The sequence below is a fragment of the Stegostoma tigrinum genome, chromosome 8 (genome assembly GCF_030684315.1).
Source record: "Stegostoma tigrinum isolate sSteTig4 chromosome 8, sSteTig4.hap1, whole genome shotgun sequence".
In the NCBI taxonomy this organism is placed as follows: domain Eukaryota; kingdom Metazoa; phylum Chordata; class Chondrichthyes; order Orectolobiformes; family Stegostomatidae; genus Stegostoma; species Stegostoma tigrinum.
Window position 1 is genome coordinate 6,703,755 of NC_081361.1, and position 24,348 is coordinate 6,728,102.

At 44.1% G+C, this 24,348-nt stretch overlaps 1 protein-coding gene and 1 long non-coding RNA gene across 5 annotated transcripts in view; one reads left to right on the top strand and one right to left on the bottom strand.

Annotated features, from left to right (window-relative positions):
* LOC132209897 (uncharacterized) lies at positions 1-19,383 on the top strand. The gene is made up of 2 exons (XR_009446042.1): positions 1-101; positions 17,256-19,383. It is a non-coding gene; the product is annotated as an uncharacterized LOC132209897 (long non-coding RNA).
* LOC125456572 (glutamine synthetase, mitochondrial) overlaps positions 18,027-24,348 on the bottom strand; it is a 16,971-nt gene continuing 10,649 nt past the window's right edge. For all 4 annotated transcript variants that reach the window (XM_048539815.2, XM_048539813.2, XM_048539814.2 and 1 more), the window contains 2 exons: positions 20,703-20,902; positions 18,027-19,707 (listed from right to left, as the gene is read on the bottom strand). In XM_048539815.2, the coding sequence (XP_048395772.1) occupies positions 19,386-19,707; positions 20,703-20,902 (522 nt within the window). In that variant the 3' untranslated portion in view covers positions 18,027-19,385. The remainder of the gene's footprint in view (positions 19,708-20,702; positions 20,903-24,348) is intronic.

The following is a 24,348-nucleotide window of genomic DNA, read 5'->3' on the forward strand; positions in this document are numbered from 1 at the left end:
CCCACTTTCAGCTACATCCTACAACTCCTGGGGAAGGCAGGAAGGAGCAGCACAGTGCATGCTGAGTCAGTCTGGTGAGCAGCAGTGGCTGCAGTAATATGGTATGTTATTAAAGGTTTCACACTTTCTGATGAGTCGGTGAGAGTGAGAGTAAGAGAGAGCAAGTGTGAGAGTGAATGAGAGAGTGAGAGAAAATAAGAGAGAGAATGAGAATATGAGTGAGAGTGAATGACAGGGTGAGAAAGTGAGTGAGTGAGAGAGTGAGTGTGAGTGAGAGTGAGCAAAGAGTGAAGTGAGAGAGTGTGTGAAATTGAGAGTATGTGAGAGTGAGGGTGACTGTGAATGAGACAGAAAGTGAGTGTGAGAAAATGATATGGAGTATGAGAAAGAGTGACAATGTGAGAAAATGATATAGAGTATGAGAAAGAGTGACAGTGAGAGAGAATGAGTGAGAAAAAATGAGAGTGAGTGAGAGTGGGAGAATAAAAAGACTGAGAAAGAATGAGAGTGAGCAAGAGTGAGAGTGAGTGTGGGGAGGGGACTGAGGGAGATGGCTGAGTGAGGAATGCAAGTGAGGGAGGTGGCTGAGTGGGAGATGGAGGGAGGTGGGTGGCGAGAGGGAGTTAGATGAGTGGAAGATGTGTTGACTGAGAGATTGGAGGTGAGTGACAAAAGTGTTGAATCCCAGAATTTAAAGTTTGGCCAGACAGAGGGCTGAAGTCTATGTCTCAAGTCAGAGTTTTATTTCTGGTTCAGACATCACTGATTATTTGTTTCTCAGAAATGTACTCATCCTTTAACTAACAACCAATAGCAGGCCCTTAGCTTGATCTGGACTCAGGAATCCCTGTGGAGCCCTGCTAGATGATAACATACACATCACACCTCAATGTTTAAGTTGATGATGGCTATTTCTGCAGAGTGAATTGGGGGAAAGTGGAAGAGGATTGTGAATTTTCAAAACAGTAGCAAATCTGTATCTCGTGTAATGTGATGGAGAATGTAATTAAAGACATTCCCACAACGGAAAAGCCCTTAGTTAAAGTCAGCTGCAATTGATTAGAGGAATCCACAATGTGAGCATCACGCTGTCGATAGTGTTGCATTAAGCCAAGACAGGCAAGGCTTAGCTACAGGACAAATAGATCAGTGTATAGTTAATGGTCCACGTTGTCTCAATTTTACATTACATTTGTAATCCTGCTAATCACATTATACTTTATAACATTTAATCCTTAGTGGCTGATTTCCATATTTGACATTCCAACCATACCAACTCCATAGGGATTGTTTGATTTGATTTAATATCGTCACGTGTACCTAAGTAGCATGAATAGTTCTGTTTTGCGCGCAGTACAGGCAGTTCATACCATACAAAATGCATTAGGATAACAGAACAGAGCGAGGAATGCAATGTTACGGCTGATGAGAAGGTGCACAGAAAGAGAGATCAGCGTTAAATTTAAAATTTGAGCAGTCCGTTCAGAAGCCTAATAACAGCGGGAAAGAAGCTGTTTTTCTTTCTGTTGGTATGCGTGTTAGAGCTTTTGTATCTCCTGCCTGACCAAAAAGGTTGGAAGAGATTATAGCCAGGGTGGGAAGGGTCTTTGGTTATACTGGCTGTCTTCCCATGGCAGCAAGAAGTTCAGATAGTGTCACAGAATGGAAGGTTGGCTTACCTGATGAACTGGCCTGTGTTCACAATTCTCTATAGTTTCTTACAGTCCTGGGCAGAGCAGTTACCATGCCACACTGTGATGCATCCAGATAGGACACTTTCCACAGTGCCTCTATACAATTTATTAAGAGTCTTTATGGACATGCTGAATTTTCTTAGCCTCCTGAGGACGTAGAGGTGTTGCCGTGCTTTCTTCAACATAGCATCAATGTGGGTAGACTAGGACAGATTGTTGGTGTTCATCACTCCTAGGAACTTGATGCTCTCACCCTCTCCGCCTCAGAACCATTGATGCAGATAGGGGTGTGCCCTTCTCCTTGTTTCCTGAAGTTAATGATCAGCTCTTTGGTTTTGCCAAGTCTTTGTGTGTGTGCGCGTGTGAGGAAGTGTTTGTGTGTGACAGTGTGAGTATGTGTGTGAGAGTACATGTGTGAGTGTAAGAGTGGTTGTATGAATGTGAGTGTCTGTGTGTGAGCGTATGTGAGAGTTATGTATGTATGTGAGAGACAATGTGTGTGTGCGTGCGCGCGCATGAGTGTATATGAGAAAAACAGTGTGTGTGTATGTGTGTGTGTGAGAGAATTGTGTGTGTCATTGTGTGTCTGTATGTGTGTCCATGTGTGTATGTGTGTGCCTGTGTGTCTGTCTATGTGAGAGAGAATGTGTGCGTGAGTGTGAGAATTGTATGAGTGTCTGTGTCTGTGTGTATGTGTGAGTGTGAGAAAGAGACTGTGTGTGTATGAATGAGTGTGAGAAAGAGAGTGTACACGTGTGTGTGTATGAGTGTGCGAATGTGAGAGAGTGTATGTGTGTGTGTGCATGAGTGTGTGAGTGTGAGAAAGAGAGTGTAAGTTTATGAGAGATAATGGGAACTGCAGATGTTGGAGAATCTGAGTGTGGAGCTGGATGAAAACAACAGGCCAAGCAGCATCTCAGGGGCACAAAATCTGACGTTTCAGGCTTAGAGCCTTCATCAGAAAAGAGTGTGTGTGTGTGAGTGTGAGAAAGAGAGTGTATGTGTGTGTGTGTGTATGGGTGTATGAGTGTGAGAAAGAGTATGCGCATGGGTGGGTGTGTGTGTGTATGTGTGTGAGTGTGTGAAAGAGACTATGTGTATGTGTATGAGTGAGTGTGAGAAAGAGAGTGTATGCATGGGTGTATATGTGTGTGAGTGTGAGAAAGAGAGTGTATATATGTGTGTGTATGAGAAAGGGAGTGTACGCAAAAGACTGTGTGTGTGTGTGTGTATGTGAGTATCTGAGTGTGCGTGACAGCTCTGTGTTGGTGAGTAGTCTGTACATTGCTTCACCAGTTGTTGCTGTGTAATATTCCCACAGCTGTCTGGTTAATGTGTAACAGCTAAGCCTTCCTGTGGAAGGGACCGGTTGCTGAGTCAAGAGTCCTGTTGCCTTGGCATCAGTTGGCAGCTTGGGATTCCTCAGCTGAGATCTGAACACAGCTATTTGCGTGTTTACAAAAATGCAGCTGCTCCTTCACGCTGCAATACTTCCCTTTCTCTCTCTCTCTCTCTCTCTCCGCCTTGGATAGACCAGTTTGGAGAGAAACCTCCTGGAAAATGCAGATCCACATGATGGATGCCTCTCTTCAGACCTTTAGATTGGTCTGTTTGTATTCCAGATTTATTATCCAGAGGCTCTGGGAGGTGCGGTGGGTTCGAAAGCTGATCTCGAATCCACCTTTCAATGGGTTGAGACAGTAGCTCTCGATGTGAATCCTGTTTGGATCACAGGAACGAGGCCAGTGTATAAAACCAGGGCCCATTTGACAGTAGAGGCACAGAGAACTTTCCATTTGCTTCCTGTTTATAGGCACAGTTAAGGTGAAGAAACTCATCAATTAATCGCTGTGGAGTTGATCACCTCAACTGCACATCTCTCCCAACCTGGAAACTCCAGTCTTCTGCCTGATTCATCTGATATTTATTCTCACTGCATTGTTTGATATTTATAAAGCTGTGTGCTATTGTAGATTAGATTAGGTTCCCTACAGTGTGGAAACAGGCCCTTTGGCCCAACAAATCCACACCACCCCTTGCAGCATCCCACCTAGACCCATTCCCCTATAACCCACACACCCCTGAATACTACCGGCAATTTAGTATGGCTAATCGACCTAGCCCGCACATCTTTGGACTGTGGGAGGAAACCGGAGCACCTGGAGGAAACCCACGCAGACACGGGTGCACAAACTCCACACAGACAGTCACCCGAGGCTAGAATCGAACCGAAGTCCCTGGTGCTGTGAGGCTGCAGTGCTAACCATTGAGCCACCATTCCACCCCATAGTAGTGTTCCATTGCAGGATCTTGGAAACATGCTAACGGCCTGATTGCCTTTACATACATTTCATAGAACCATAGCAAATAGGCGCAGGGGTAGGCCATTCGATCCTTCAAGCCTGTTCTGCTTTTCCATACAATCATGGCTGATCATCCAAATCAGTCCTCTGCTCCCACTTTCTCTTCACGTCCTTTGATTCCTTGAGTCCTAAAAACTATATGTAACTCCTTCTTGAAAACATTCAATGTTTTGATCTCAACAGTTTCCTGTGGCAAAGAATTCCAAAGGCTCCCCACTCTCTGGCTGAAGAAATTTCTCCTCAGCTCAGTCATAAAGGGCCTACCCTGCATTGTTAAATTTTGACGCCTGTTTCTAGACTCACTGGTTATCAGGAACCACATTCCTGTGTTTACCCTGTCTAGTCCTGTTAGAAGCTTATATGTTTCTGTGAAATCCCCCTTCAATTCTTCTAAACTCCAGAGAATATAATCCTAACTGATCCAGTCTATCATCATCTGTCAGCCCTGCCAACCCAGGAAGTCAGTTTGGTAAATCTTCACTGTGCTCATTCCATAGCCAGGACATCCTTCCTCAGATAAGTCTTGCAGACAGTCCTCCAGGTGTGGGCTCACCAAGGCCTTATACAATTGCAGCAAGAGATCCCTTCTCCTGCAGTTTAATTCTCTCACTATGAAGGCCAGCACACCATTTACCTTTTTCACCACCTGCTGTACCTGCATGCGTACTTTCAGGCACAAGTTAATCTCCCTTACTTTCCGCAAATAAATTCCCACATTATTCTACAACTGCAAGATCCAGGTATAGCTAGATCAGTGGATTATTTCAACATGAACCACCCAATGAGAAGGATGGCATCATTGGCACCCTGCCCAATTTGACATTCCTTGGACATCTGCTGGAACCTGATGCCAAGTGGTTTCTCAAAAACATTGATCCCTTCAAAAGGTAGCAATAAACCTTTTCTTTGTGAAACCCTTGGAAGACAAAAACCTTTTCTCACGCAGCAAGTAGTTTGACAATGGAATGCACCACCTGAATTCAAAGGAGGCTTTCAAGAGGGGCTTTGGATGGTAATTTGGATAGAAATGGCATGCAAGGGATATGGGGACAAAAGCAGGAGTTTGGTGCTCGGGGATAGTCACAGTGGGCTGAATAGTGTCATTGAATGCTCTAACTTTTTTTTGAAGTCAAATTGCACCACCTGCTATGGCAGGATTTGAACTCAGATCTCCATAACATTACCGGGCGTCTAGATTAACGATAATACTACCAGGCCGTCAGCTCCCCTATTGTCCCTTGGTGTGGGCGCACAGGCCCTCAGCAGGGTAGTTTCTCAGCCAATGCTGCAGGCTTACCCCTCACAAGCTCTGTTCAGCTTGGTCCGCACAGTCAAGCCTGATCCTGGCCAGTCTGGTGTTACCAAACTGGAACTCGGGCTGCACACTGGCATCCGTCTACAGGATTTGCCCATCTGCGATGGGAGACAATTTTGCGACAATCGTTATCCACGTTTTCAATCATGCATCGCAAAACATCCCAAAGAGGTTATAAAGCACACTGAGTATGGGGTACAGAAGGAGGGGGAGTAGGTTCTTAAGGGGTGTCTTAAAGGTGGAATGACACATGGAGGATCAGAGAGATTTAGCGAGCGAACTCTAGAGTTTGGAGCACAGAGAGGCTGAACCATAGAGACTGTCAGAAGAAGCTAAGAAGAACTGATTGTTATTTCAATGGAGAAAGATTACAGAAAGCTAGAGAGCGGGTTAGGGGGATGGAATTTAGGAATCCTTATGCATGAATCACAAAAGGTTAGCATTCAAGGTCAGCAGGTAATAGGGAAGGCAAATATTTCAAGGGGGATAGAGTATGAAAGTAGGTAGATGTTACAGAAACTATACAAAGGTGCCAGTCAGACCCACAGCGGGAATACTGTGAACTGTTTTGGGGCCCCTTATCCAAGGAAGAATGGACCAGTAGTCCTGAGAATGTTCACTAGGCTGAACCCAGGGATGGAGGGGCTGTCTTATGAGGAGAGGTTAAGAAGGTTGGACCTGTACTTACTGGAGTTCAAAAGAATAAGAGGCAACCTTATTGAAACATACAAGATTCTGTATGGACTTGACAGGGGGAGATGTGATGGGGTTGTTTCCTCTCATGGGAGAGTCTAGGGCCAGAGCCTAGAATCTCAGAATAAATGGTCGACCATTTAAGACAGAGATGAAGAGGAATTTCTTCTCTCAAAGTGGAGTGAATCTGTGGAATTCTTTAACAGAGAAGCTGTTGAGGCTGCATCATTTAGTACATTCAAGGTTGATGCAGACAGATTTTTAATCAGTAAGGGAATCAAGGGCTATGGTGTAAAAGGCAGGAACGTAGACTTGAGGGTTATCAGCTCAGCCACGATTTCATTGATTGGCAGAGTAGGCTTGATGGGCTGAATGGCCTACCTCTGCTCCTATTTCTTACAGTTTTATTTTAAAAATTCACTGTCCATCCAATCCATCAAATCCCCTCAGAATTTTAAAGACCTCTTTGAGGTTTCTTTCCTTTGAGTTGCTGCATCGAGGCTGGGTGCTGGTTGCCATGACAATGTTACAGAGATTGTTGATCTTTTTCCCAGAGATTGTTGATCTTTTTCATTAGGTTCTCATCTGAGCAGATTGTTCCATCCTCATCGACAATACCCACTTGCCCACAATGCTCCTCAGGGAAAGTGCAGGCGTATGTATGTGTGTGAGTGTCTGTGCATATGTGCTTGTGTGGGTGTGTGTGTGTCTGTGCCTGTGTGCGTGTGTGTATGTCTGCGCCTGTCTGTGTGTGCGTGTATGTCTGGAGTTTAGTGTGTGTGTGTGTGTGTGTGTGTGTGTGTGTGTGTGTGTGTGTGTGTGTGTGTGTGTGTATGCGTATGTCTGGGTTTGTGTGTCTGTGTGAGTGTGTTCATATGGCTGTGTGTCTGTTTGTGTATATGTGTGGGTGGGTGCACCTGAGTGTTTGTATGTGTTTGTGGGTGGGTATATCTGTGTGTGTGTGTGTGTGTGTGTGTGTGTGTGTGTGTGTGTGTGTGTGTGTGTGTGTGTACGTATGTCTGGGCTTGTGTGTTTGTGTGTCTGTGTGAGTGTGTTCATCTGTCTGTGTGTCTGTTTGTGTGTATGTGTGGTGGGTGCACCTGAGTGTTTGTATGTGTGTGTGTGTTTGTGGGTGGGTATATCTGTGTGTGTATCGGTGCGTGTGTGTGTGTATGTGTGTGTGTGTGTGTGTGTGTGAAGGTCTGTGCCTGTGTATGTGTCTGTGCCTGTGTGCATGTGTGTGTCTGTGCCTCTGTGTGTGTGTGTATGTGTGTGTGTGTGTGTGTGTGTGTGTGTATGTGTGTGTGTATGTCTCTGCCTGTGTGTGTGTGTCTGTGCCTGTGTGTGTGTGCGTGTGTTCATGTGTCTGTGTGTGGTTGGGCATATCTGAGTGTTTGTGAGTGTGTATGTGTGTATGTCTGTGCCTGTGCGTGTGAGTGTGTGTGTCCATGTGTCTGTTTGTGTGTATGTGTGGGTAGGTGCACCTGAGCATTTGTATGTGTGTGTTTGTGGGTGGGTATGTCTGTGTGTGTGTGTGTGTGTGTGTGTGTGTGTGTGTGTGTGTGTGTGTGTGTGTGTGTACGTATGTCTGGGCTTGTGTGTTTGTGTGTCTGTGTGAGTGTGTTCATCTGTCTGTGTGTCTGTTTGTGTGTATGTGTGGTGGGTGCACCTGAGTGTTTGTATGTGTGTGTGTGTTTGTGGGTGGGTATATCTGTGTGTGTATCGGTGCGTGTGTGTGTGTATGTGTGTGTGTGTGTGTGTGTGTGTGTGTGTTTGTGTGAATGTCTGTGACTGTGTGTGTGTGTATGTCTGTACTTGTGTGTGTGTGTGTGTGTGTTTATGTCTGGACTTGTGTGTGCATGTGTGTGTGTGTTCACGTGTCTGTGTGTGCAAGTCTGTGTGTGTGTGTGGTTACATCTGAGTGTTTGTGTGTGTGTGTGTGTGTGTGTGTGTGTGTGTCCATGTGTCTGTGTGTGAAAGTCTGTGTGTCTGTGTGTATGTGTGGGTGGGTCCACCTGAGCATTTGTATGTGTGTGTTTGTGGGTGGGTATATCTGTGTGTGTGTATGTGTGTGTGTGCATGTGCGTATGTATGTGTGTGTTTGTGTGAATGTCTGTGCCTGTGTGCATGTTTATATGTCTGTGCCTGTGTGTGTGTGTGTGTGTGTCTGTACTTGTGTGTGTGCGTGTGTGTGTGTGTTTATGTCTGGACTTGTGTGTGCATGTGTGTGTTCACGTGTCTGTGTGTGGATACATCTGAGTGTTTGTGTGTGTGTGTGTATGTGCGTGTGTGTGTGTGTGTGTGTGTATGTGCGTGTGTAGGTGGGTGTCTCTGCATGTGGGTGTGTGAGTGGTATAGCAAGCAGGGAAGAAAGCTCTTCGAGACTACAACGGGACCTTGATCAACTGGACCAGTGGGCTGAGGAATGGCAGATGGAGTTTAATTCTAATAAATGCTAGGTGTTGCATTTTGATAAGACAAACCAGGGCAGGACTTGCACAGTTAATGGTAGGTCCCTGGGGAGAGATGTCGAACAGGGAGACCTAGGGGTTATACATACATAGTTCCTATAAAGTGGCACTGCAGGTAGACAGGGTAGTGAAGAAGGTGTTTAGCATGCTTGCCTTCATCGGTTAGAGCATTGAGTACAAGAACTAGGGGATATCATGTTATAGCTGCATCAGACATTGGTCAGGCCACATTTGGAGTACTGTCCAATTCTGGTCACCCTGTTGTAGGAAGCATGTTATTAACATGGAAAGGTTGCAAAAAAAGATTGACAAGGATGTTACAGAAACTAGAGGGTTTGAGTTATAAGGAAAGGCTGAATAGGCTGGGAGTTTTTTTTCCCTGGAGCATAGGATGCTAAGGGCTGACTTTATAGAGATTTATCACATCATGAGGGGCATAGGTGAGGTGAATAGCCCAGGTGTTTTCCCCATGGCAGGGGAGTCCAAAGCTAGAGGGCGTAGACTTAAAGTGAGAGGTGAAAGATTAAAAAGAACCTGAGGGAAACCTTTCCACACAGAGCGTTGTACATTCATGGAATGAGCTACCAGAGGAAGTGGTAGAGGCAAATACAATTACAACATTTAAAAGGTACATGAACAGGAAGAGTTTAGAGGGATATTGGCAAAACGCAGGCAAATGGGACTAGTTCAGTTGAGAAATCCTAAGTGGCATGTATGAGTTGAGCCGATAGACTGTTTCTGTGCTGTATGACTCTACGACTCTAAGCTGTGGATCAACATTGAAGCTGGAACAGTCTGACTGCCCCTGGCCCTGTATCGACCAGTTCAATGCTGGATTGGTGGCTCCTTCCTCCCCATATCCAGCAACCTGTCACTACCCGCTTTCCCGAGAGCCTCTACTGTGTTTTCAGAACAGTTCCCATTATCTGGGATATGGGTGGCACAGTGGATCAGTGGTTGGCACTGTTACATCATAGTGCCAGGGACCCAGGTTCGATCCCACCCTTGGGTGACTGCATGGAATTTGCACAGTCTCCCTGTGACTGTGTGGGTTTCCTCCACGTGCTCTGGTTTCCTCCCACAGTCCAAAGATGTGCAGGTTAGGTGGATTGGCTGTGCTAATTTGCCTGTAGGGTTCAGGGATGTGTAGATTAGGCGGATAGGTCTGGGTGGGATGCTGTTTGTGTCAGTATGGACTTGTTGGGTCAAAGGACCTGTTTCCACACTGTAGGGATTCTATGATTTAAAAAAAATCTGGGCTGTAAGAAGATGGTCAGTCTTGCACATGGACAGCCTGTCCCCGCAGATACTGCCTTATCTCTCCAAAGACTCTCTGAGCTCCCTCAACAATTAACAGGTTGTGGGAATTTGTGGGCTGATGTTTACAGATGGAATCGTTCTCCTTTGGTGCCTGTTCCTGACAAGTTACTGTTTTCCTTGGGATTGAGAGAGCACAGAGTTAGAGGAATGTGACGAGCAAGGACACTGCTTATCACCTGTGTGTACTGCTGTTATCACAGTGATATGCAATCATACCTTCAAGACCAGTAAAAGCCCTTGTGACGGACTGTATGAGTTCACTGCGGTGATTAGGAGTTAACACAGTTAATATTTCCATTATTCACTGAATGATCACGTAAAGATACAGAGCCGTTGTTGGTTTTGACCAGCCTCTGAAGGTCAGTGAATATCTGGTTGTGCACTGTGTTGACTCGTAGTGTTCAATTCCTTCCATCTGTACCCATGGTTCTCCAATATGACAACACTCTCTAGTAGCCTGAGCAGGAAGTCAATTGCCCGCTGGTAACCCACTGAAACCATCCGCATCCAACCCCGAAATTTGTCTGTTTTACTCAGAGCATTGAAATGCAGTAAGAAAAATGGAGCGTACAAGTAGACATACAACAAACACCATAGTTATAGGTGCACAGAGATTACACACCACTGGAGCAGGTGGGATCTGAACCCACACCTCCTGGCTCTGAGGTAGGGACACTACCAGCACACCACAAGAACTTTGTTTTCTAAGGTTGTTATATTTTGGCCCTGTCTTGCTCGTTGAGGGTAAAATGGAGGAATGAACAGGGTCATGTGACTGACTGCCATTTCTCCCTAACAGCAGACCTAGTGACTTGATTGTTAGGAGTCCAAGAGGAGCCTCGGTCAAGAGGCTTGCTGAAAGGGTGACTTACACTGGTCTGGATAATGGCAACAGCACCTTTGCTGCTGATGCGTAGACTGTAAGCCTCCAAATGACACAGGGGATGGTGCTAGGAATGTAATATTTTATAAAATTACATTTAAAAATAGAATTGTCCCACAGGCAGTTCATAGACCAGAATGCAGTCACTACGGGCCCAGATCCAGCCCATCCCAACATACGAAATATAGCAACAACCCTTCTGAGGAAGGGTCACTGGACCTGAAACGTTAACTCTATTTTTTCACTTCACAGACGCTGCCAGACCTGCTGAGCTTTTCCAGCAACTTCAGTTTTTGCTCCTGACTTGCAGCATCTGCATTTCATTCGGTTTTTATGTCGGAAATACAAGTTCATTTTATTTCAAGGAAGAATGGTGTTCAGGGTTAAGAGGATAACTACCTAGCATTTCTACCTGGAGGTAGGCCCCTGTGATTCACGTTGTCATGGAAGCACATTTTTGGATGTGAAGACACTACATGAAGTCATATTTCAAATATCCGCAGCATTTTACGTTTATTTGAGGTTGTTCTGGAGCTGTATAAAAACCCCAGTTAGAACAGAGCCAGAGAACCGTTCTGGTCACCACATTACAGGAAGGACATGATCCCACTGGAGAGGGGACAGAAACCTATGGGGATGTCAGTGAAATAACTTCCCAGAGGCTGGTATATGTCACCTTTTATTTACATGTGGACAGATCTTGACACTGATCCAGCTCCATCAGAGCCAGCTCTCAGACACTTCTGTTCTTAACTGTCAGCCAGGGCTCCCTGATTGGACCAGATTAACAGCCCAATCATGAAACTCATATCCTGTGAGGTCCACCTGGCTGATCTGTTACAATCACTACAGTCAAGAATGGAGAATTTAAGCTTTGATGAACGGTTGGATTAGTTAAGACTGTTTTCTGTGGAACAGAGGAGGGTGAGGGGAGATTACATTGAGGTTTGTAAAATGATGGGGTCTGGATAGAGTGGATAGGAAGGACTGATTTACATCAGGAGAGAGGGCAATAAGCATGGGGAGTGTTTGAAATGAATTGGGGCAGGGTTTGATAGAAATTGAGGAAAATATTTTTTTCATCCAGAGGCTGGTGGGATCTGGGACTCGGTCTGAAAAGGAGGCAGAAACCCTCATTGCATTGAGAAGCACCCAGCTTTGCACTCGGAGATACTACACAATAAGGACAGGAACTGGGAAAGGTTGGGTGGTTAATTCTCAGATGGCATAGATGCAATGCGTTGAATGGCCTCTTTTTGTGCTGTAATTTTGTGTTTGCCACAGGGACCATTAACAAATAGGCTATAACTTAATTTGAGAGATTTAGAATCATAGAATTTGAATCTAGGAGTTGGGGCATCATGTTGAGGTCATACAGGATGTTGTTGAAGCCTCCGCTGAAGTATTGTGTGCAGTTATGTCATCCTGCTAGAGGAAGGATGTTACTAAACTGGAGAGAGTTCAGAACAGATTTACCACAGTGTTGCTGGGAACAGAGGTTTGAGTTATAGGGATACATTGGATACACTTGGACCTCTTTCCCTGGAGCTTAGGGATTGAGAGGTTTATAAAATCATGAGAGTATAAATATGGTGAATGGCAGATGTATTTTCCTTAGAGTGGGGGATTTCAAGACTGGGGGCATAGTTTTAAGATGAGAGGAGAAAGGTTTAAAAAGGATATGAAAGGTAACTTTTTAAACAGAAAGTAGTTTGTGTGTGGAATGGACTTGCAGAGGAAGTGGTGGATGTGGGTACAGTTACAATGTTTAAAAGACATCTGGATATGTACATTAATAAGAAAGGTTTGGCGAGATATTGACCAAGCACAGGCAGGTGGGAAGAGTTTAGTTTTGGACTTTGGTTGGCATGGACTGGTTGGATCCAAAGGTCTGTTTCCATGATGTTTGACTCTGAATACCTACAGTGCGAAAAGAGCCCTTTTGGCCCATTGAGTCTGCACCGACTCTCTGTACAACATTCCACCCATCCAGAAAGAGTGCCAGCTTCCTACTCTATCCCCATAACCTTGCATTTATTCTAACCAATCCACCTAACCTGCACATCTTTGGACATTCAGGTAAGTATTTCGAAACAAAAAAAAATTTTAAAAAAGTGGTCACATTGAAACAAAGCCCTTTAAAAGGACAAACAGCAGGGAAGGAAGCTTGTGTGTTTGCCCTCAGTGCTATACATGGCTTTATATATGCAACGAGATTGGTTCCTTCACAAATAAATCAACTGTATGGTTTAGGATAAGAAGGCTGAACTTTGTACTGAGGATATCGTGCTTTCAAGGAGACGTTGCATGGGCACAATCAAAATGTACCCTTTTTTGGTGACGCGTTGATACAATTCAAAGCTAGCAGAAAATAGGCGAGAGCCATGTCCTGCTGTGTCTGACTAACCGATGGTAATAGAGATGTACAGCATGGAAAGAGACCCTTCGGTCCAAACTGTCCAGATGTCCTAAATTAATCTAGTCCCATATCCCTCTGAAACCTTCCTACTATGTACTCATGCAGATGCCTTTTAAATGTTGTAATTGTACCAGGGTCCTCCACTTCTACTGGCAACTCATTCCATACACACACCACCCTCTGTGAAATCTTTTCCCCTTTTAAATCTTTTTCCTCTCACCTTAAACCTATGCCCCTCTAGTTTTGGTTGCCCCTAGCCTGGAGAAAAGATCTTGGCTATTCACCTTACCCATGCCTCGCATGATTGTATAAACCTCTGTAGTATTTACTGAGGTGACAGATTTGGGTCAGCAGTTGATGTTCTGAACAGAGATTTTCAACAGATGCTTGATTAAAAAACCCACTGATTAGAGCTTGTTTACAAAATTGGTGCCCAAATCTGGCCACAGTAGATTCACAGAATCTCAACAGTGCAGAAAGAGGTGCCATTTGGCCCATCAAGTCTACACTGACCCTCCAAAGAACACCCAACCCAGCCCCCTCACCTTGCATTTCCCACGGCTAATCTAACTAACCTGCACATTTCTGGACACTATGTGTAATTTCGCATGGCCAAACCACCCAAACGGCAAATATTTGGACTGTGGGAGGAAACCCACACAGACACAGGGAGAATGTACAAACTCCGCACTGCTGGTTGCCTGAGGCTGGAATCAAACCCAGGTCCCTGGTGCTGTGAGGCAGCAGTGCTAACCACTGAGCTACCATCCTGCCCTACTTTTAAATTACAATGAAACATAGAACATACAGCGCAGAACAGGCCCTTCAGCCCTCGATGTTGCGACGGCCTGTGAACTAATCTAAGCCCATCCCCCTACACTATCCCATCCTGGAAGAAAAAGCTAATCTTATGGTGACCCATTATAAAATCCCTGGTTCACTAATGTCATCTATAGAAGAAAGCTGCCATTCTGACCACGCCTAAATCGGTCTCCAACTATGTAGTTGACACTTAAACAAAAACAGAAATTACTGGAAAAGCTCAGCAGGTGTGGCCTGATCTGCGGACAGATATCAGAGTTAACGTTTCAGATTATGTGACCCTTCCTCAGAGTTGACTGACTGTTAACTGCCCCCAAGGAATAAATCCTAGGCATAGAAAATAGATGCAGGGATAGCCTTTTGAGCCTGCACCACCATTCAGTATGATCATGGCTGATCATGCAATTTCAGTATACCACTCCTGCTTTCTCTCCATACCCCTTGTTCCCTTGCCATGTCCAGCTCCCTACTGAATACATCTAATGAACTGGCCCCAACAGCTTCGTGTATGAGAGAATTCCACAGGCTCACGACTCTAAGAAAATTTTCCTCATCACAGTCCTGAATGGCTCACCCCTTATTCTTAGACTGTGGCCCCTAGTTCTGGACTTCCCCAACATCGAGAACATTCTTCCTGCATCTAGCCTGTCCAGCCCCTTCAGGATTTTATGTTTCTATGAGATTATGCCCTCATTTTTCTAAATTCCAGCAAATGACCAAACAACAGTGTCAATGGCCCTTGGAATGACTTTATTTTCGCATTTAGTTTGAACCAGTATACATACAATAATCAGGAGAAGAGTAGGAATGGGAAAGGGGTTGGAGTTTTAAGATAACGGGGCAATTTGAAAAAGCAGATATGTGCTAAATCATCTGAATCCTGGGCTCTGTAAATAGAGGCAGCGAGTATGAAAGGTATGCCAAACCTGTGTGAATCACTGGCTAGGCTTCAGTTGGAGAACTGTGCACAATTCTGAGTGTCACACATGAAGACTCTGGAAAGGAAACAGAAGAGATTTACAAGCTGGATTCCAGGGATGAAGGATTGCACTAACGTGGACTACGAGCAGAGACAGCCAAGGGAAGATTTAATCAGAGCGGTTTCACATCAGTCAAGAGTTTACACAAACTGAAATTCCCAAAACTGTTCCCCATGGCTGAAGGGGATCAATAACACTTTTGAAACATAGTCACTGTTGCAATGTTGGCAAACAAGGCTCACAAACACAAATTAGATAAATAAACAGCTAATCTGTCTTAGTGATGTTGGTTGAGGGTCGATCATTGATTAGGACACCAATGTGAAATCCCTTGCCTTTGCCAAAAAATGCTACTTAGAAACATGAGAAGTAGGAATGGGACTGGCCATTCAAGCCTGCTCCACCATACAACAATGCTCGTGGATGATCAGCTCAGCACCCTGTTTCCTCTTTCTCCCCATTATGTTTGACCCCTCCCCTTCTAGAAAACATTCAATGTTTTGGTCCCAATCACCTTCTGTGGCAGTGAATTCCACAGGCTCCCCCCTTTCTGGTTGAAGACAATTCATCCCCGTGCTAAGTGGCCAACCACATATCCTTCGACCGCTCTGGACTTCCCAATCATTGGGAACATCATTCCTTTACTTTCCAAGTCTAGTCCTGTTAGAATTTTATACACTGTACGAGACTCCACCCAGACCACCTCACTCTTCCTAACTCCAGTGAATACCGATCCCGTCTCTCTCCATACATCAGTTCTGCCATCCCAGGAATCAGTCTGGAAACCTGGCTGAAGTATATGGTGGTACAGTGGTAATGTCACTAAGATAGTGATGCACAGGTCCTATCTAATGCCCCGAGTTCAAATTGCACCACAGCAGAAGTTCAGCTGATTGAACTGGGATGTAAAGCTGGTTTCAGCAACAGTGAAATTAATCGGCCACTGGCCCTTGATGGTAGGGGCTTTCTGTCAACCTCACTCGGTCTGATCTACAAGCAACTCCAGACCCATAGCAACGTGCTGTAATTGGCCCTCTGGCCAGTCACTCAATATAGATGCTATTTTGGAATTGGCAGTGAAGTCCAGAAACATCCACAACCTGTCAAAGCAAAGGAGAAAGTCCCACTTCAGAGTGTGTTCTGATGACGCAGGGAAGGTTCTGGGAAGAGTTGGAGGGGCAGTGTTGAGATATTTCCCTAGGACAGTAGTCAAATTGGCTGTTTCAGCTCTGGGCATCTCAACATAAAGTTTGAGAAGGTGAGACTGACCATTGAGGGTACTGTATGCTCAGGGTAGAAAATAGTTGCTGCCTTATAGCACAAATCAGATTGGATAAAGTATAGCAAATCTTTTCTACAACACCCAGATCAACTAGCATTGGGTTTTTTTATGCTAACCTGTGAAAAGTTAGCACTGCAAAACTACAGGTCCTTTGGCCATTAACAACACCTCATTAATGTTCCAGTATATTATTAAGTGCTCCTTTCACTCAGGGTTAGTTCCTGTTTCATTCCCTTGGTGTTGAGACCAGCCTTTTCTGGGCATTGGGTTGGGCACAGCAGACAAGCAAAGATTCCCAACAAACCCAACACTCAGTTGTGAGTGCTGAATGAGTGAAAGGGAACAACTAGCTGTGCACACTGCAGGAGCTAACCAACTGCAATATCACTGCTTACGCTTAAGAGGGCATGATATTAAATTGTGGCTGTTGCCAGTCAGAAGGTAATCACACTGCACTTAATCCCAGCTCATTCTGCAGGAAGAACGTGAATTTCAGGGTCAGGCAGGAACTCAATCGCTGTGGATTCCTGGATGGTTGGGGCGTCAACAGGTTCAAACAAACCCGACAACATGCACTGCGTTGTCATGTGCTCTCCACGGGATTTCTTCAGCACTGGTAAATATGCCCCTCCTGTAAAAAGAAACAGCAATAAACATGAGTATGTTGATATTCTCCTGCAGCATGATCAGTGTGCGTTGCCCATACACCAGGATAGCTTCCTTGGCGGTTTGTCAGTGTAACAAAGAAATGTCAGGCATGCAGAGACCAAGTCACGATCTGAGATACATAGCTGTGTTAGATATTGTCCAACTTAAATACAATTGTAAAAACAGTCCTTTACTTTACTGCCGCACAGCCCTCCTCATTGAGGGAGTGTACCAGCTCCGTTAAAGCTAAGTGGTACACAGTGCTATATGTAATAGATGCAAAGTCATACATGTACACTATGGAGTGAAAGCATTTTAACTATGACTTCAGGTAATTTATATAGTCTTGTTTCTTTTCTTCACAGGTAACTTGCACAGTCCACTTCAAAGGCAATTAGGGATGGGTATGAAATACTGGCCAACCAGTGATGTCCAGATCCCGGAAATGAACAGGAAAAAAATTGCACACACTAACAGGCCTTAAAATTTGCACTACGCATGCACAGATAAATGTTAGCTGCAGCTTCTTCCGGTAAATACTCCTATCGCAGACAGGCACACACCGCTTAAATGTTTTGTCTGGTGAGGGAGCTGTTCATGCTATCACCCGGAACAGCCTGGTCATGTCAATATACAGCCTCAGTGCAATCTTATTGCCTCCCCTGTTGACACAGGAGCTTCACTCTGTGGTTCATGTTCAAAGTTCAGTTTGCACTGAAGCTCAGACAGCTTTCTGTCACACACACACACACAGGTTGTTATCCACTCAGCAAACACTCTTTCACACCTAGTGCTGATCCCCAGACAGACTTGGTCTTGAGCTGGTGAGCTGTTATGTTTATTTTAAAAAAAAGCCTTTCATGCTTCACCTACTGTCTGAGCAATGGTGATTTAGTGAATGCTACTGTAAGACTGGCTTATGGGTTGATCTGGCTGTAGCACCGGGAGATAGAGGTTGAGACTTATTGAGAAAAGCAGATGGAGACAAGTTGTTTGAAAAGAAAGTCAGTACTGAAGTGAAGCTGTGGAATTGAGCCTTTAAAAACGAGCCCAGGCATCATCCAGACACACAACAATGCACACATGACACATACACTAAACACCAAAAGACAGTGTGTGCATACACACAAAAGCAACAAGATTAAAAACCACTTTACTCAAATTTAGCAAATGACATTTCAAAAATACAAGACAGAAGACAGCAATTTTAAAAAGGTTCTATTTGTTTTGCGGAGTTAAAAAAGAAATCCACAGAGATGTCAAAACCTGAAACTAATCTGCACCAAAATACGGTAAAAAAATACAACAATGCTTACAGCATGCCTCAGAAACTGTTGCACAAAAATGCAGCTCTGGAAGGGGATGACATAGTTAATTAATTCACCTAGGCAGGAACTACAGAAATAAAAACTTCAATTTTTTACAACTGAAATTTCCTTGTGAAGCCTTAAGATTTTGTTTAAGAAAAAGTTCAAGTGAACAGTAACTTACTTCAGGAAGGACCAATCACATTAATTGTTATCTTCAAAACACACCCTGCTCTCTCCCAAAAAGCTAGAATGCACAGTCAGATAGTGTCATACAATTCAGATATATAGTTAAAATTCACTTTTGTAAAACTTCTAATACATTAGCTGAATGCTTTTGATCTTTTAGGGCATGCATCTAAAAATGGGGTTTGTCATTAAGATAATGTACAATATACAAAGGCATCAACATTGAGATACCCTTGGACCCTATAACAATGACAAGACCACTGCAAAATTAACTGGCCAAACCAGACTAAGTGAAAATTACTCACACAAGAAACATTAGTTACAAAGTGTCTTCAAGATTGTAAGGAAGTCTAATTCTCATTTTGAAAACAAAAAAGTGTTCAACACAACATAATAAATTACACAGGACTAGTCAAAAATCCCAAAAAGAGGTCTCAAAAATCCTGCTTCCAGTGCTAGACCAGCCATTTTTACAGAACCAATCTTTAGCACCCAAGGACTCTCTCAAAGAATGCAAGCAACCATTAAAAGTAAGTGAAATTGTGTAGCTTACAGCGTTAGTAATATTTGTGGATCTGTACAGATCCAAAGTGTTAGCAAATGAGAATGTGTCACCTGACCATAAAATATTAATGCTGAGTTTTAATAAAAAAAAAGGCCTGCTTTAACATCAATGTTGACTGTATTAAATTACAGGTGACTGTCTTTCTGAAGTTGACCAGTCAACTTGGAGTTATTAACGTTAACTGTTCTAAATAAGAGAACAGTCTGTAGTCCTATCCCAAGTATCACTCCTCACTTTTCAGATTAAAAGCAGAAGAAATTATGTGCAGAAATACAATACAAACTCAGACACCACCATCGCTCCCGCACCCTCTTCTCACAACCCTCTTTAGCACCTGTACAGTGTAGGAGTAGAGACCTTAAAGTCCCATGTTTCCAGAAAAAAAAAAACAAAAAACTGATACAAATGCTAGGTCCATTAGTGCATTAGCGGGTTTAGTTTTTGTTATACTCGACAGGCTTGTCCCCAGTCTCGGCCAGTAGACACGTGCGGACCAGTGCTTCTGTGACCGCGTAAGGGTCACAATTGGCAGAGGGACGACGGTCTTCAAAGTACCCTTTCTTGTCCTGGCCGACTGATCGGGGAATTCGGATACTGGCCCCTCTGTTTGCCACACCAGCTGAGAACTCGTTGATATTAGAGGTTTCGTGGTAGCCCGTCAAGCGGCGAGCGTTGTCCAAGCCCCCCTTGGGGTCATAGGCACGGATGTGATATTGATGCCTCTTGCCCAGTCTTTCGATTGAGTCTTCAATAAATCTGAAGAGAAAACAATTTTGTTACTTTGCGTTGAACTGCTGTCTCTTCTTCCCTATTACTGCTGGCAAATGAGGATTAGCCTATTTTAAACAATATCCGTTACTCTCGATTATGTCCCATTTGCTCCATTAGAAAATAGAGCCAGCAAGTCAGAATCACAGCATGGAAACAGACCCTTCACTCCAACTTGTCCATGCCGACCAAGTTTCCCCAAACTAAAACTAGTTCCACTGGTCAACATTTGACCTACATCCCTCTGAAACATTTATTCATGCACCTGTCTAAACGCCTAAAACGTAACTGTTACCTGCATCCACCACTTCCTCTGGCAGTTCATTCCGCATATGCACCACGCTGTGAAAAATGTTGCCCCCCCCCCCCCAGGTTTCTTAAATTTTTTTTCTTTCACCTTATAAATATGCCCTCTGGTTTCAGACTTCCTTAGGAAAAGGACTTTGGCTATTCACCTTATCTATGCTCCTCATGATTTTATAAAACTCAAAAAGGTCACCTCTCAATCTCCTAGCCTCCAGTGAAATAAGTCCCAGTCGATCCAACTTCTCCTCATAACTCAAACCCTCCAGTGCTGCAACATCCTGGTAAATCTTTTCTGTAACCCTCTCCAATTTAATAACATTCTTCCTATAAGCAGAACCAAACACAATATTCCAAAAGTGGCTTCACCGACATTTGTATACAAAATGTTCCCAACTCCTACACTCGATGGTCTGAACAATGACAGCAAGCGTGCTACATGTCTCTTTAGTAAGGTGACAGCCCACATACATAGAACATAACAGCACAGTACGGGCCCTTCAGCCCTCGATGTTGTGCCAACCTGTCATACCGATTTGAAGCCCATTTAACCTAGTTTCTCAAATGCTGTCATAAGCACTCACTTCCCAAACGTATTAGCAGAGATGGACCAATAGAGCCAGACGCCTTCTCAAAAATGCTTCAAGAAGAAGAGGGCAAATTTAATATTTGATACTCACTTCAACCCACCCTCGTTTCGCATGGATTTGGTGCTAAAATTGGTGTGGCACCCTGCACCATTCCAGTTGCCTGGAATGGGCTTGGGGTCAAAGCTGGCAATGATACCAAAATCCTCGCACACCCTATGCAGAATAAACCTCGAAATCCACAGGTGGTCACCCATCTTGATGCCTTCACACGGTCCAATTTGATACTCCCACTGTAGAAAAAAGGTGGAAAATAAAAACAGTGATTAGCTCAAAAAAAACAAACAGGGGCTTCATACAGTGCTCTCTGCGCAACATAAAATCAGAGCTGAAAAAGCCAACACTGCAGAAGACGATCCAGTGTGTGACAGGTTTGCACAATCCAGTATGCACTGGCTACACATCAAACCTAAAGTAAGCCACTCAGATCCATTATGACAGGGAGTGTCTTTTGTTCACTCCTTTTTGAGGATGCAAAATCTGAGTGGTAGCAGGAAGAAATTGCAAAAAAGATCAACGATAATAGAATGGCACCAAGCAAGTAGCTTAGAAAGCCATGGTGGACTGAATGGTTTCCATCTCCACCTGTAGCTGTTCTGATAAGCTTACCAATGGGCTGCTCAATAAATAATGCTCAAGTAGCTAGAATTCCCAACAGCTGACTTTAAATTCATTCATGTGATAAGGGCATTATCTAGCCCAGAATTTACTGCCCATCCCCAATTGCCCACTGGGCAATTAAGAGTCAGCCACATTGTTATGGGTCTGGAGTCACATGTAGGCTAGACCAGGTATTGATGGAAATTTCCTGGCACAGAATGCATTGTCAGAGAGGGTAGTGGAGTGGGCTCTTAGGGGCATTTAAGCGGCTATTAGATAGGCATATGGATGACAGTATAAGGTAGGGGTGGGGGTTAGAGAGACCTTAGGATTAGGGTAAAAGTTCAGCACAACATTGTGGGCTGAAGGCTCTGTACAGTTCTATGTTCTAAAGGACATTAGTGAACTAGCTGGGATTTCCTCCCTGGGCCAAAGAATTGACTTCGGTTTCATGGTCATTCTGGAATTAGGAGTTTCACACTTTGTATTCAAATTCCACCATCTACCATGGCAGAATTCAAACTTGGGTTACCAAGAACATTGCTGGGGTCTTAGGAATAACAGCCCTGTGATAATACCATTAGACCACCACTTCCCACATGCCATTGGTCAGTGTCCAAACACGGAGTCAAAACCTGGGTGCCATTAGGTCTCCCACAACAGGACAGGAGGCCATTCTGTCCTTTGAACGTCTTCTACCATTCAACTGCCTCAACTGTAATCACCATGAGCCTCCAACAAAATGGGGCTGGGGAAGAGAAGGAGGGGAGGGAAATAGTTTCAAAGCAGACATTACGAACATCAAAAGCAATTCCCAACTGTGAATCAGCAGCTCCTACAAACCTGTTAAGAATGAGGCAGACAACCAAGTTGGTCAAGAATCCCACAGATCTTAGTAAACATTACGAACTGACTCCATCAAAAACTGCTCTCAGTATGCACACAGAATCAGACAATCTGTATATAGTGTGGAAGCAGGCCTTTTGGTCTATCAAGTCTCCACTGACCCTCCAAAGACAATCCCACCTACATGTCCCATTGCGGTCAATTTGAGATTGTCAACCATAGCTCACACTCCATTGCAAAGAAAGTGACAGTGCACTTTTTTGTCCTATAAACCAAATGTCAAGATCTTAGTCACATTCCACATTCTTTGGCATGGTTCATTTTTAATATTCAAAGAACAATTTCATTCACAGAACAATTGCCATCAATTCTGAAGCAGTAAAGTCTTCATATCCAGTTTGTCCCTCTCCCTCATTCTTGGCCACATATCCCTAATTTCATCTCCTCGAAGCACTGATCGCAATTCATTGGGGAATGCTGTCATATATCAGGATCCACCAATGCTTGCAGGCAGTAGAATCAACTGCAAGCTACTCATCGTGTGAAAGATCTCCTCAGGCAAAATTGCTTTTGTTTGTGATCTCCATGTACACAGATCCTTGAAAGTTGCCACCCAGGTTGACAGGGCTGTTAAGGCGGCATACAGTGTTTTAGCTTTTATTAATAGAGGGATCAAGTTCCGGAACCATGAGGTTATGCTGCAGCTGTACAAAACTCTTGTGCAGCCACACTTGGACTATTGCATACAGTTCTGGTCACCGCATTATAAGGAGGATGTGGAAGCTTTGGAAAGGGTGCAGAGGAGATTTACTAGGACGTTGCCTGGTATGGAGGGAAGGTCTTACGAGGAAAGGCTGAGGGACTTGAGGCTGTTTTCATTAGAGAGAAGGTTGAGAGGTGACTTAATTGAAACATATAAAATAATCAGAGGGTTAGATAGGGTGGATAGGGAGAGCCTTTTTCCTAGGATGGTGATGGCGAGCACGAGGGGGCATAGCTTTAAATTGAGGGGTGAAAAGATATAGGACAGATGTCAGAGGTAGTTTCTTTACTCAGAGTAGAAAGGGAATGGAACACTTTGCCTGCAATGGTAGTAGATTCGCCAACTTTAAGTACATTTAAGTCATCATCGGACAAGCATATGGACGTACATGGATAGTGTAGGTTAGATGGGCTTCAGATCGGTATGACAGGTCGGCACAACATCGAGGGCCAAAGGGCCTGTTACTGTGCTGTAATGTTCCATGTTCTATGTTCAATCTGATCTTGCTGGTTGTCAAACCTGTCAGCATTACAAAGAAACAAACAGTTTTCCTCACTGTCCTTTGGAGGGAGGTGATGGTCTAGTGGTATTATCATGGGACTGTTAATCCAAAAAAACCAAGATAATGTACTGCAGACCCAGGTTTGAATCCTGCCACAGCAGATGGTGGAATTTGAATCTAATAAAAACATGGAATTAAGAGTCTAAATTGTTGATTCTTGGAAAAAACCCATCTGGTTCACGAATGTTTTTTTAGGGAAGGAAACTGCCATCTTTATCTGGTCTGGCCTACAGGCAACTCCAGACCCACAGCAATGTGGTTGACTCTGAACTGCCCTCTGGGCAATTAGGGATAGGTAATAAATGTCAGATACCTATGTCCCCTGATTTAAAAAAAAATCATGATTTTAAACACCTTCATCAAATCTCTTAAGCTCCCTCAACCTATATAATTTTGAAATGCAAATAAAACAGTTGTGAAGACAGAACAGTTTTGGGACATGGATGACTAGCACCTTTTTGCAGATAAGTGACACCCAGAACTTGACACAATTCTGCATTTGGGACCAAAACAGGGATCTTTGTACCTGGTACTTTTTGCTATCAACTAGATGCGGTATTATAAACTCACCTGATCATGCATGATGTGAGAGAAAACTTGTCCACACAGTATTCTGGAAGGCACTATCTGGGATTGGGATGGAGACAGATTCAACTGAGACATTCGAGAGGGTATCGAATAGTTATTTGGCTAGTAATTGTTTGTGGGGTTGGGGGGTGGGGGAGTGTGAATAGCAGGAGACTGGCACTTGACAACAGAACTGGACTTGATAACAGAACTCGTCCAGGCACTTGGGCCAAATGGCCTATTTTTGTACCACAATAATTTTGATTCAAAGATCTTGGGAGGGGAAAAATAAAATTTGCACCAGCATGGTCTTGCTCTTTAAAGAAATCACACCACTTGGA